Source organism: Bos javanicus, chromosome 7, assembly GCF_032452875.1.
Source record: "Bos javanicus breed banteng chromosome 7, ARS-OSU_banteng_1.0, whole genome shotgun sequence".
NCBI classification, from domain to species: Eukaryota; Metazoa; Chordata; class Mammalia; order Artiodactyla; family Bovidae; genus Bos; species Bos javanicus.
The window spans coordinates 23,909,496-23,923,115 of NC_083874.1; the positions used below are offsets into that span (position 1 = coordinate 23,909,496).

At 41.7% G+C, this 13,620-nt stretch overlaps 1 protein-coding gene across 1 annotated transcript in view; it reads right to left on the reverse strand.

Moving 5' to 3' along the window:
• Positions 1 to 11,858, reverse strand: part of CHSY3 (chondroitin sulfate synthase 3) — a 287,645-nt gene extending 275,787 nt beyond the window's left edge. The window contains exons 1-2 of the mRNA XM_061422892.1: positions 10,715 to 11,858; positions 7,894 to 8,177 (exon numbers count right to left, since the gene is read on the reverse strand). Of these exons, the coding sequence (XP_061278876.1) occupies positions 7,894 to 8,177; positions 10,715 to 11,516 (1,086 nt within the window). The 5' untranslated portion in view covers positions 11,517 to 11,858. The remainder of the gene's footprint in view (positions 1 to 7,893; positions 8,178 to 10,714) is intronic.
• Positions 11,859 to 13,620: the final 1,762 nt, after the last annotated feature.

The window sequence follows — 13,620 nt, forward strand, 5'->3', positions numbered from 1 at the left end:
TCCTTCATAGCCCCTGTCTGCTCCACGAAGAAGACTTCTCTTAAGTATCAATATAATGTTAAGCTAGTGTTCTCTTTAATGCCACAAAAAAAGGAGTTCAACGTGCATTTTTCCTCTTTGAAAAAAAATTTTTCTGTACATCTTCCTTTTCCCCCTGATTTTATTATATGTTATGTTTATTAATCTGTATATTTCTTTAAACCATCAATTTTTGAAGGTACTGGTACTCTATAAATAAATAGGTCTACAACTCCAATATTTTGGCCACCTCATGGGAAGAGTTGACTCATTGGAAAAGACTCTGATACTGTGAGGGATTGGGGGCAGGAGGAGAAGGGGACGACAGAGGAGGAGATGGCTGGGTGGCATCACTGACTCGATGGACGTGAGTCTGAGTGAACTCCGGGAGTTGGTGATGGACAGGGAGGCCTGGCATGCTGCGATTCATGGGGTTGCAAAGAGTCGGACGTGACTGTGTGACTGAACTGAACTGAACTGAACAATAAAAATGAAAGGAATATGAAAAGAAACCGACTGTGAAGAATGAAGGACTTAAGAATTAGAATTCTGACAAACCACAACCCTTCAACTTTTCAGTTTACACGTTTTCCTATTGTTCAATAATATTAAATAATGACTTTATGATTCAAGACACTGATTTTTTAAATTTTAATAAAGTTATATTTAGCTTAAACACCTTATTAAAAGTTAATGGCTTTCAAAATAATAAATGGTGAGTGAAGATTTTAAAATCTCAAAAAATTAAGATATCTATTTCATTCATAAGTTCTAAAACTATGCCTGCTGAATTTTAAAAATAAACATATTTCTTTGATTCAGTACTGTACTATAAATTGTCTAACACCTTTCAAAGACAGGGTAACATTAAATGTCTGTCATGATTCAAACTGATTTATTTGTGGTTAAGCCTAAACTAGAGTACTGTTTATTAGGACAGTAAATGAAGAGCTCATTAGAATTCTGAGAAACTGCAACCCTTCAACTTTTCAATTTACATGTTTTCCTATTGTTAAATAATATTAAACATTGGCTTTATGATTCAAGACACTGATTTTTAAAATTTTAATAACGTTTATGTTTAGCTTAAACACCTTATTAAAAGTTAATCTGAAAATATTTGGAGCAAAAGAAGTCACATGCTATCATCAAAGTAAAGTGCAGTACGGTTATATGACAAATTACATTTCTTTGTATGTTGAAGCCTAATTCATCAATTCACTAGATAGAAAAGAGATTGAAATAAATGTTTCTTATATAGCTTTTTGGAAGCCAACACAAAGGAAGTGCAAGTAGAAAACTGACTTGGATTTTTTTTTCAGGAAATTAGAATACTTTTGATTTATTAAGAAGGAAGAGTATTCAAAGGTTTTAAACAAATATGAGAATTGATGTTATCATGGAGCTAATTTCAAATTGCATGGAAGCATCTTCCCAGCTTAGCATTTTCCATAACTGTTAAAAAGCACACATTTTTCATAATTCAGGTTACCACCAGTTAACAATGAAAACGAACTACCTAAGGCTACAAAACATGGAAAATCTGTACCAAGTTTCTCCTTCAACTCAGAATGTAATTTTATTTTGTACAATGAAGAAAACAGTGGGGTAGAAAGAGATTTCATAAAATCAGTGTGTGATGATTTCATCTGACAAGTGGAATGGGGGTGGGAAGAGTAGGTGTGAGAAGCTTACTGCTTTTAGTGAAGTTAAAAACTAAATATGGCTGAATCAGAACCAAGAAATGATTTCTGAAAGACTGAATTTAAGATAAAAATCCCAGACTTATACTTTTCCATAGATATTAATATACTTTGGGGGCATAAACTGTGTTCATGATGCAGTAAAATTAGCATTATAGAAAAAGGAAGCTCATAAGTTAGAGAAAGAAGCTAAGCAGGATATGTAACAGCCCCATAAGAATGGGGCACATATTTTAACCTTAATGGTTATGTTACAAAGAACTTATATATACTTAAATTTTTTATAGTTTAGCTCTCTGGTATTAGAAGCCCAGGGAAACTCTGCCAAAATATATTCTTTTGTGAAATAATGGAATTTTCTAGGGTGTTTATGGCCTTTAGGGGGCCAAGCTAAGACATAAGACACTTTGGTATGAAATTAACTCTTTAAGAAATCTAATAAAGATCTGTTTAGTCATAAGCAATGGTTTTTTTAAACCACAGAGAAATATTACTATCAACATTGAGTTCTGCCTTGTTTGAAACAACATTTAATTAGACAATAAAGATATATATTCTTTGGCTCCATTTAACTGCAAACATTAAAAAGATAAATACACACTATTCTGAAAATGACTCTTAGATAGATAAAATGCAGAACTCCCTCACAGGAAAAAGAATTATGGAAATTAAGTTGTTTTAATGCTTGAATATAAGTGATCTTACTAAAACCAGAACCAAAGAAAAGGAACTTTCAATTCTAATAAGACACAGAATGAATATGAATTGTATAAAGAAATTTTCAACAGTGAGAACTTTCTAGTTATTTACCAAAAAATTCCTATAACAAAGAAAGTATAACTATATTATATGTTGTACAACTCTAAATGGCCAAGCTTGAAAAAATTAATTCAAAAATAATTAATTAAAAAAAATAATGTACACTATTTAAAATAAACATCTCATTTTCACTAGAAAATTTATTCATATCCTGGAGAATGCTTTAATGAAATTTTCAACATGTGGATTATTGATTCAAAGTCTAACACTCTTATACCTATCTGGCCAGGCAGTTAAATAAGCGTGCAAGGGGAGGTTGGTGCACAACAAGACCTGAAGGGACACAAGACTGCCTGCCTCTGCTAATGGCATCAAAAAACAAAATTTAAAAAAACCTTAAAACAACTTACATGCCAAACAACTTTCAAGAGCCATATGCAGCCTCCTAAACTGCCAGATTGCAGCCCAGATAACTAGAAAAACAGTAGCCAAGATAGAGCTCAACCAAAAATGTGAACTTAGCCAAGAGTAGATGCCAATAAATTCTAACACTCAGAGTGTAAAGCATAGAATAATTTTTCACGATCACACTTCAGTTAGTCATCTATACTTACACAATGTGAGGTATAAATAAGTATAACGGCAACTCATGAAATCTGTTGATTATGAACATCTGCCACATGTTCTTGAAAACTAGATGTTTCTAACTCCAGGTGGGAAAGTAAGAATCTCAATTCTGACTCTCCAATGGTCTCAAGTATAGGGAGAACCAGTCTAAGATCCTTCAGCAACCAAAGGCCTCTCTATTCAGAAGGCTAGCCGTTCCTGGGCCCTACGAGTGATGTCTTGGAATATCAGGGTTGGCCTGTCATGAGCATAAAGTGCTAAAAACCTGATGAGGAGCAGTGCATATCAAAATGCAATTGTAATTTATTTTATTTATCATTAATGACAGAAGAAAGAAAAAGTAGGTAGAGATGACAGAGGAAGAAACAGATCAAAGGACCAAAAAATAAGACATTTTCCCAGACCACCAGGACCAGATGGTAAGGAAGAACTGAAGCTATATATCAGTTCCTGAAATACCTGGGAAACCCCAGGATGGGGTTCTAGTTGCCTTGAGACATAAGTTCCTGGGTGGGTCCTATGAACTGACTGCAGGTTGAGATACTGACTTCCTTTCCTACTGAAAATTCCAATGAAACTCAGAAAAGGAGGTTAACCTATAAAGCCACACAGTCATTTTTTTATAATGTAGATAGTCTAGTCTGTATGGGATTCCTTAAATACATATATTAAATATCACTTGTTAAGTAATATTTTCCACCATCTCCTTAAGATTATTTAATATGACGTTCAAAGACTGAAGCAAATATTTGTAGTGTGTGTCTTAAAGTCTTCCATGTTTTATGTTTTACTAATATTGGATTCTTTATAATTCTAAAATATTATAGAAACATACTGAATTCTTGTTCTTTGACAAAAAGAAACCTCAAACTTGAATTCTTCAATGAAAAAAATTTATTTCCAGTCTGACTTTTCTGATATAATTGAATCACTTATGACTAATAATTATTAAATGAATAAAATTGATGAATTGTGTTATATGTAATATACTATATGATCTATTCGGCATGACAATAATAACATCTATTGACAACTTACTATGTGCCAGATATATACTGTCAAAACTATATAGAACTATACATGGATCATGTCATCAATTCACTTAATCTTCTAGAAAATCTATGAGGCAGACACCATTACAATATCTACTTTCAACTGAATTAAACAAGACTCAAGAGAAGTAATTTAAAAAGACAATGAAACTAACGAGTGGTACACCAGGACTCAAATCCAAATTCAAGTTTATACCTCCGTCTCTCCCCGTCCCCACCCCGACTTCTTTTCTCTCCTCTCCCTTGCCAATATCATGCTTAATTGTATATATAATACAGAGAAAGTAGACTTCAATCTAGCAATAAAGAATACTAGAAGATTCCTAGGGTTTCAAAAAATGTAATTTATAGTCAAGAATAGCTACATGCTATACTGCTGCTGCTGCTGCTAAGTCACTTCAGTCGTGTCCGACTCTGTGCGACCCCATAGACGGCAGCCCACCAAGCTCCCCCATCACTGGGATTCTCCAGGCAAGAACACTGGAGTGGGTTGCCATTTCCTTCTCCAATGCATGAAAGTGCAAAGTGAAAGTGAAGTCACTCAGTCGTGTCCGACTCTTCACGACCCCATGGACTGCAGCCCACCAGGCTCCTCGGTCCATGGGATTTTCCAGGCAAGAGTACTGGAGTGGGTTGCCATTGCCTTCTCCACATGCTATACAATCTATAATTTTAATATTTTGTTTCAATTCTCTTCCTACAAGATCTGCAAGCCTATTTATCATTTTTAAAATATTCAGGCTTCCCTAGTGGCTCAGTGGTGAGGAGTCCACCTGCCAATGCAGGAGACACAGGTGTGATCCCTGATCAGGGATGATCCCACAAGCCACAGAGCAACTAAGCCTGAGCACCACAACTACTGAACCTGTGCTCTGGGGCCCAAGATCCTCAACTACTGAAGTCTAAGCACCCAACAGCCCGTGCTTCGCAACGATAAAAGCTACCACAACGAGAAGCCTGTGCACTGCAACTGGAGAGTAGCCCCCACTCCCCAAAACTAGAGAAAAGCCCACACAGCAAAAAGGCCCAGCATAGCCAAAAATAAATAAACATCATAAAAAAGATAACATTCCATCATGTTTAGTTTATTCAGACTCAGAAAGTGTGAGCATGTTTCTGTAACAGTCCTCTAAACTTCACAAGGACTTTCATGAGGAGGAAAGGTCAAGCAAAATTCTGAAATCCATCAAAAGTTTTCAGCAAAGAAAATTCAAAATTTTAAGAAAATTTTTTTTGCAGATGGTTCTTTTAAAATAAATATGGAAACAAAATTACGGAGCAACGTCATAGTTTATTCTGTGACTGGATGTGAAATCTCACCTTTATGTGAGTGCCAACCCAGAATGAAACAAATTAATTTTTTTAGTATAATGTAAACAGTAGCATAGTTGGACATTTCAAGTAATCTAAAATCCAAACTGGAAAGCCCTAATTTGGCTGTGTCCCAGTCCACCTACTCAGGTATCTATGAAATGTAGAATACACCCTAATGTTAAAACACTTACATAACTTAATTGTATACTTATCATTATTAAATTTATTAACAGATACTGTTTAATATATTCCTTGGTAATGAAAGTTTCCATCATTCCTTTAAATAAGACAGAGTTGTGGTTTGGGTTAGGATCAGAGTTAGGATTAAATCAATGCCAGCTGTAAAATATATGTTGTCTAAACTGCTCCTTTAAAGACTGAAATCCGAAAATAAAGTAAATTCTATACAATTGCTTAGCAAAACATCAAGTCAACATTCTGAAACAGTATTTCTTTAGAAAATAATGCTTTGTAAAGCTAGGAAAAAATGTAGAAATTATTTTTTTTAATAGATTCTGAACTTAGTGATGGACAATTGTCAGTCTACAATCCAAATGTATTACCAAATGTTAATGTAAATATGGTGGTCATGAAGTTACACCCTACAAGGCTTGGCATCCCCTCTGTCTCTTCTCTTATTTAATGAAAATACCTAAGATCCCACTTACTCCAATAGAGAAGTTACAGATCTATGATAATTCCCTTTTAAGCGAACAAATACCTATATTATAAATAAAATACTAATTAATTCTTAAGCATGTATGTCACCTGAGCATATTTTACTGTCTTGCATCATGAATGAGTAGACTGCTTTATGAGGACTGCACCTTCATAGCAGAATCAATGAAAACTTAAATGGAAGGACATGAAACAAAAGGCTTTTTAAAACTGTCTAAGTGATATTAAGGCAATACAGTATCAGATAAAACACAATAATTTTCCATCTTTTATTTAAAATATGGATGATTTTTTACTCATCCATACAGAGCCAACATCTACAAAATGATATTTTTATGTAAACAAAAATCACCTGAGATTTTCATGTTAAATATTCATTCTTACCTTCCAGCTAGTTTTATATTAAATGGAGACAAATCTTTTTCATTAAATTTATTCCAAATTACCTATTTTTCAACTATAATGTACTTACTTATATCTTTATTATAAAAGTAGTTATTAGTCAGTTTTATAAAAGAAAATTCCTATTTCTATCAATAAAAGTAATGAGGTATATACTAATTTTCAATTTGCATAGTGCATATTCCAAGTAACTAGTTGTTACTAATATTTACTCTCTGTAATAAATATAAGAAATACTTTCTATAGTGTAGATATCCTGAATCATTAAAAAAAAAAAAAAAAGCTAAATTAAGGAAAGTAGGATTACACTTCTAAAAGAAGAATGGAACTGTGTAATCTTGAGGTATAATGACTTCACAGGGAACATGTTTTCATAAAATGTTTCTTCTATACTAAGAAAGCGTGAAAATTTTGAAAAGATACCTACATGAATTAAGCTATAATTCACAGATTTGTGCACTGGGTAGCTAAAACATATTTAACTCCAACCACTTGAAAACCAAAGTACACTGAAAATTGCAATATGTTATTTAAGTGTTAAGTAATTTTTACTCAGATTAACTTTCAGGAAAACTGTTTTAAATACAACTGCTTTTCATGTCAAAACCAATTTCTGAAGGGGCAAAAAAAAAACTCAGATTATTTTGTAAAACTAATTACTACAATGAAACAACAGTTCATAAACTCAGATGATTTAAATAATGGCTGCTACTGAGAAAAATGGAATAAAGGAAGACAAAAAATTTTAAAGAACCAGCCATAATATTAAGCAGTTATCACCTTCAGAACGGTTTTACCAGATAGTCATGCCTTTTAAAATGCTGTGAGTAAATCTATTATAAGTGATATAACATTATAAGTTAACTTTTTCTATGCTTTAAAAACACTGCATGTTAAATTTCCATGTAAGCATCTTCCAAGAAACTTCAGAGTTAAATTATTTGCAAAGAGATGCAATCACATACCTAACCAAAATGACAACAAAGGACAAAATGCTAAAGCTATGGCCCAAGAGCATAAAATCAGTCCTCTTGTTAGAGACAGGAAATGTATTTAAACACCAATAAACCAAATAAACAGGAAATAGCCTCTTCAAGAGATATGACTATACATGTAAGATGCTGCTTAAAGTTATGGGTCACACAAATAAGAAAACCTCAGACACACCTTAGCTCTAAGACAGCCTCTCCCACAATAGCCCTTGTGTCCATCACTGACTGTTGCTATCAATTTCAAGCAGACACAAAGACATGGAGAAAATAAATAGAATCACTGACCCAGACTGTAAACTGTCACCTACCTGTAAAACGGGAACATTTTCATCACAGCTCAAGTCTTACCTCATAAGACCAGACACACTGAGTCCCGCCGAAACGTCGAACACATCTGCCTACTTCCACGTCCTCATGAGTCGTGTACATTTCTCTGAGGCATTCACCGATATGTGGCACCATCCTCCTGAGAACCTCGCGGCTGAAGATCATGCCTGGTCCTCCCATGCAGAAGTTCTCCCCAGGCTCCAGCCCCAGCTTTCCGAGTTCTTCAATATTCCCCAGACCAGTCTGGCCCAGGTAGAGGGGCTTGCTGCTATTCAGTGATCTAAGAAACTCTTCCAACTTATCACCTACAAAGAAAAAAAAAACCAACAATCACTCCTTTTCCTAATTTCATAATCATTTATAACACACCAAGTAAGGGAAAGAGCTCCCAATATTGTGCATAAACTCTTGACAAGTCTCATACAATTGAAAAGAAGAAAAACCTCTTTGAATATTTCATTATTTAAAAAATACTAATTCATAAGTATTAAATTAAAATTAGATTTTATCAACCTTCTAGTCAATGAAAAACCTTAGTAAGTGTAACAGTCATTGGATTTTTTTAAAGCTTAAATAATGCTGAGAATAAAGACAGGCTTTTTAACATGTATGAAGTAATGATAAAATTCCCAGAAACATAATATTAAATATCAATATTTAGCACTGATAGGAAGATCATTGACACCCAGTAATTATTTTTTCCTGATAATTGATTTAGTTTACTGCTTCATCCTTAATTAAACTCAAGCCATAAACAACCCAAAAGATGTAGATGTTTGTGTGTACGTATGTACATACATACATATATATAGAGAGAGGGAGAGAGAAAGGGAGTCTGGGGGAGACTGAGAATATCAAACTTGTCTTGAAATATAACACTTTGGAACTTTGGAAAGCACTCTTTTGGAAAAAAATTAACATTTGTTAAAATTTATACATACAATTGGTTTATAAGTTTATAAGCTCATCAAGAAAAACAATCTTAAAATAAGGTTCTGTAGCTAAAACAGTTCCAAAGCATTAGGAACTCTACAAAGTGATACACTGGAATAAGTAGTTGCCATCTTTATTTTCCCAATCAGCATTTCTACTATGATTTTTGATGAGCACAGAATCTGCAGTCATTATCTTGATCCTATGCCATGTCCCCTTGGAGCTCAATGAGTTTTAGCTATTATTGGGTTCTTGATACAAAATGCATTTCATTCTTAATAGAAATGGAAAGAATATGGCACTTCAGTGTTCTGAAGGACAGTCTTTCATTAAAAGATACGATATGGATGGTGTTAATGCATTTTGGAAATTGCAGAGTGTGGCAAACTTCTGCCAGGAAACCTTTGTGATTTTAATGAGGCACAAAAGACATGGGGACTGTAAGATAGTGGATCTATCAATTATAGATAAAGATATCTACATACATCGTAGATATATGAGACAGTAGGTCCACCAGGAATGCAATTTCTTTTACATTTTTGTATCAAAATTTTCAGTTCTTTATTTTCATATCTAATTATCAATATTTTATCTGCCAACCAGCCCTAAAGATTTCATTCCTCTCAACCGAAACCCAGAAAATCTCTAGATATTAACTCTACATTCAGTCCTTGTGCCAAAATGTGTCTGTTTGTTATTTGTTTGCTAAAAGAGTTATGTAAATGGTGCTACCTGAATCAGGAGAAAGCAATGAGGCTGCAAGTAGAGGCGGGTAAACTGAGTATAAGGGCTGCCCCTCTTTGACCAAGAAGCTAGGAAATGTGGAAACACCTCCTTCAATACAAGCCTGCTACTTCCCTTGTGTACCTCTCTGCGAAGAACAGGGCTGGAAAGCTTTCCTCTTGCTCTAAGGAACATCCTTTCGCTGAGTTTAGCAATCTCTGGCCAGAGCCACTCACACTCAGGGTGAAGGACGGCGCCTCTTTTAAAACTGACAAAGTTTTTTCGTGCCGGGGCTGCGCGTGGTTTGGGGAAGGACATCCAGCCTCTGTTTAACACCGCAACCACCCAGACAGACTGGAAGGGATCCACACTAGTGAGTGCTGGTACGGGCTGGAGCTCCTAGGGTCTGGATAATTCGCATGCAGCGTCCCTTTCCCCCCACCACTAATTCCTGTCAATACAGTCATCCCCTCTGGGGTTTACTGAGCTGTTGCCAAGGGGTAGGGAAAGGCTTGCTGCTCCACTGTGGTGGCTGAAGGAGCTGCCCGCTGGAGTGGTTGGGGTGCCCAAGGACTCCCACTGCGCGGCGGGTGGTGCGAAAGGGAAGGAAACGCACAGGAAAGGGTTTGGGACACCAAGGATGGTTCCTCGTTCTCACCAGTCCCGAAACTAAGCTAGATTTAGTTAAAACAAAAGGGCAGGGGAATAGCGAAGATCACCGATCGCCCGTCTGGCTCTCGCGGAATCCTCCATCCTCCTTTTCTCCACGGAGGACACGCCCCTCTGGGCCAACGTGGGAAACTATCACCACCTGGCAGGTAGAATGGGAATAGCCTCAGGTTTAACCCTGAGGTCCCTTTCCTCACCTTCCTACGCGGTAAGGAGTAGCAGCAAGCGATGGGCGGAAACCAGAGCAGCAAGAGTGAGGAAGGCAGGAAAAAAAAAAAAAAAAAAAGCCAGGCAGGTCTGAGGAGGGTCCAGACCCGCAGCAGAGGAGGAGAAGCGGAGTTGGAATGGTGGGCGGAGGCGAGAGGTGGGGGCGACCGGCTGGGGGCTGCGGGAGCCGGAGCACGTGCAGGCAGAGAAGCAAGACAGGGGCTGGGCAGGGATCTGGGCTGGGCAGGGATTGGGGCTGGCTGCAGAGAAAGGAGGCGGGGAGGCGGGACAGCCGGCGCTGGGAGGTCACCTTTAATGTAGACATCGTCGTCGGCGCGCATGAACCACTCATACTTGTCCAGGTAGTGGTCGTGCATGTACTTGATCATCATGAAGGACTTTTTCTGGGGAGGGTAGGAGTCGTCCACCCCAGGCAGCGCGATGACAGGCAGGGGTGGCGGGGGCTGGCCAACTCCAGCGTTGGGGGGCTGCTGGCTGGAAAAGAACTCCACGCGGCCGGGAATGAAGCGCGCCCAAGTCCGCTGCGCTGCCAGCGCGCGGCTGCCCAGGTACTTCTGCGCGGTCATCACCCCCACGTACAGGAAATCGCGGGGTCGCGAGCTAGAGGCAGCGGCGCCCCCGTCCCCGCTGCCGTTGTGGCTACTCCCCGGCTGGCCGCTTCTCCGGTGCCGAGCCGCGCCCCCATCCTCTTCCTCTGGTTCCCCTTCAGCCACCGGGGCTCCGGGGAGCCCCGTCGCGCCTTCGGGCTCGCGTCCTCGCCGCCGCTGCTGCAGCGGAGGTGGCTGCTGCCAAGGGCTGCTCCGAAAACTGGTTACCCCGGGCGCTGCTTCAGGCAGCTGCGGCCCCCGGAGCTCCTGGCGCGCTGGGGGCGGCGACTGCCCTGGCCACTGCCGAGCATGAGGCTCGGGGAGCGGCTGCTGTGCGCCGGGGCCAGCGGCCGAGCGGCCGTAGTAGGAGCAAAGGCTGGAACCGCGTCTCTTCCTCTCGCTCAGCTCGGCCACTCTGGGGGCGATGAGCCAGGACGCAGCGGTGAAGCCCAGCACCAGCCCCAGTGCCACGCTCATCCACGGGCGACGGGAGCGCACGGCCATCGCGGCTGCCCGGGGCGCGGACGCTGGCTGAGTGGCCGCGGCGCTGCGCGCGGGTCTCGGTTCACACCCACCCCTCCTCCGCCTCCACGCCCCCAGCCCCGGCCGCTGCCTGCTGCCCAGGCTCCGACTCCTGATCGAGGTCGGAGCGCTCCCGGCGCCTAGCCGGCGGCGCGTTGCAGCTGCCCGCTGAGCTCCCCGCTCTGCTCTGGGTCCGGGTTCCGAGCGAGGGTCGGGAGTGAAACTTCTCCCGGCGGAGGCGGCGGCGGCGGCAGCGAGAGGAGCTGCAGGAGGACTAGGAGGTGGAGCGGCGGCGGCGGCGGCGGCAACGCGTCCGCTCCTAGGCTGCCACCCTGTCACTGGCGCGCCTGGTCCCTCCCTCCTCTCTCCTTCCCGAACCCCCGCCCTCGCTCCCCACCCCCCCGCCGCCAAGCTCCGGACTGGCCCGGAGGAGGAGCCACGAGCACCACCACTGCCAGCCGTGGGGAAGCGCGGGCCGCGGTATTTTCCCGTTACCCGCCCGTGGACGCCCCCCGCTCGCGCCTCGGTCCAGAGCCGGCCTCCTCTCCGGAAGGAAAAGATCTCGGTCGGGCCGCCTCCAGCTTTCAGCGCCAACGCCCCCTCGTGCCTCCTCCCCGGGTCCTAGTTCGCCGTCCCATTTCCCGTCCCGTCCCGCCCCTCCGCCGGCCTCGCAACACACCCGCGTCCGGGGGCTCCGTCGCCCCCCTCCCAGCGCGTCGGCTCCACTGACCTCATCGGCTGAGCTCGGGTCCCAGATCCCCGGGCGAGCGCCCGCATCTCCCTCCCCACTCGTCTCCCCCGGCCCGCAGCCGGGTAAGTCCCGGCGTGACCCTTCCCCATTCTGCCCCGCCCAGGTCCGCCCAGGCTCCTGTCTTCGCATTTTTCGGTCCTTTTCGCTTTAGTCTCGCGGCAGCCACTTCGTGTCTACTCTCTCCTTATCCCGCTCACTGCTCAGGAAACCATCTGTCCCACCCTAGCACCTCTCCACCCAGCCTTACCAACTCGCCATTCCCTACCTGCATCCTTCACCACTTTCAAAGCTACTCCCCAGCCATGCACAGAAGCACCATTGTCACTCCTAAGAAAATTTTGGGGGCTAAGTCACTTCAGTCGTGTCCGACTCTGTGCGACCCCATAGACAGCAGCCCACCAGGCTCCCCAGTCCCTGGGATTCTCCAGGCAAGAACACTGGAGTGGGTTGCCATCTTGGAGGGACTAGAAATACCTATCCTGAAAGGCTAGGGGAGGTCACAGTGAGTGGGAGCTTAAACCCCAAAGACAATAAACATTCCATCTTCCCCACCTGTGTAGTTGGGGCATGTGAGGCTGCCTAGTGGTCCACTCCTCAGCTCTGCTTTGGTTTCATGGCTAGAACTTATTTGCAGTCTTGGTAGAGACTAGCTGAGAGGGACTGGTAAATGATGGAGAAATGTGAACAAATAACAGAGCCATCACCCAGAAGATTGAAACTAAGAAAATTCTTATCCCCCCACCCCAGAACTTAAAGTGAAAGTGAAATCGCTCAGTCGTGTCCGACTCTTTGCGACCCCATGGACTGTAGCCTACCAGGTCCCTTCCTCCTTGGGATTCTCTAGGCAAGAATACTGGAGTGGGTTGCCATTTCCTTCTCCAGGAGATCTTCCCGACCTAGGGACTGAACCCAGGTCTCCCGCATTATAGTCAGATGCTTTACCCTCTGAGCCACAGAAAATAGAATGTTTATTCGTGTCTATAAAACATTTTCTTTACTAAGACAATGACAGAAAATGTTTTACCTCTCCAATTAGGGAGGTTAAATCTCCAGCAACAGAATCTCAAAAAAGGTTTACTTGTATTGGCCAAAATGGCTTAAAAGTTATATTATGAAGAAATCACCTGAAGATAACTGACATTTGGAAGAAGGGAACATTTAAAAGCTTTCTCTCTAGAAATTGTGAATCTAACTACAGCCTGAGGTATATTTGGCATCCCAAGCCCTTTCCTCTTCTCCAAATTTCAGTCTTCTGTTTAGTACATCAAATGCAAAGGGATGGTATTGAATGGCATTAGACATAGGGCTGGATCCAGCAAGGTGCTGGCAGCGTCC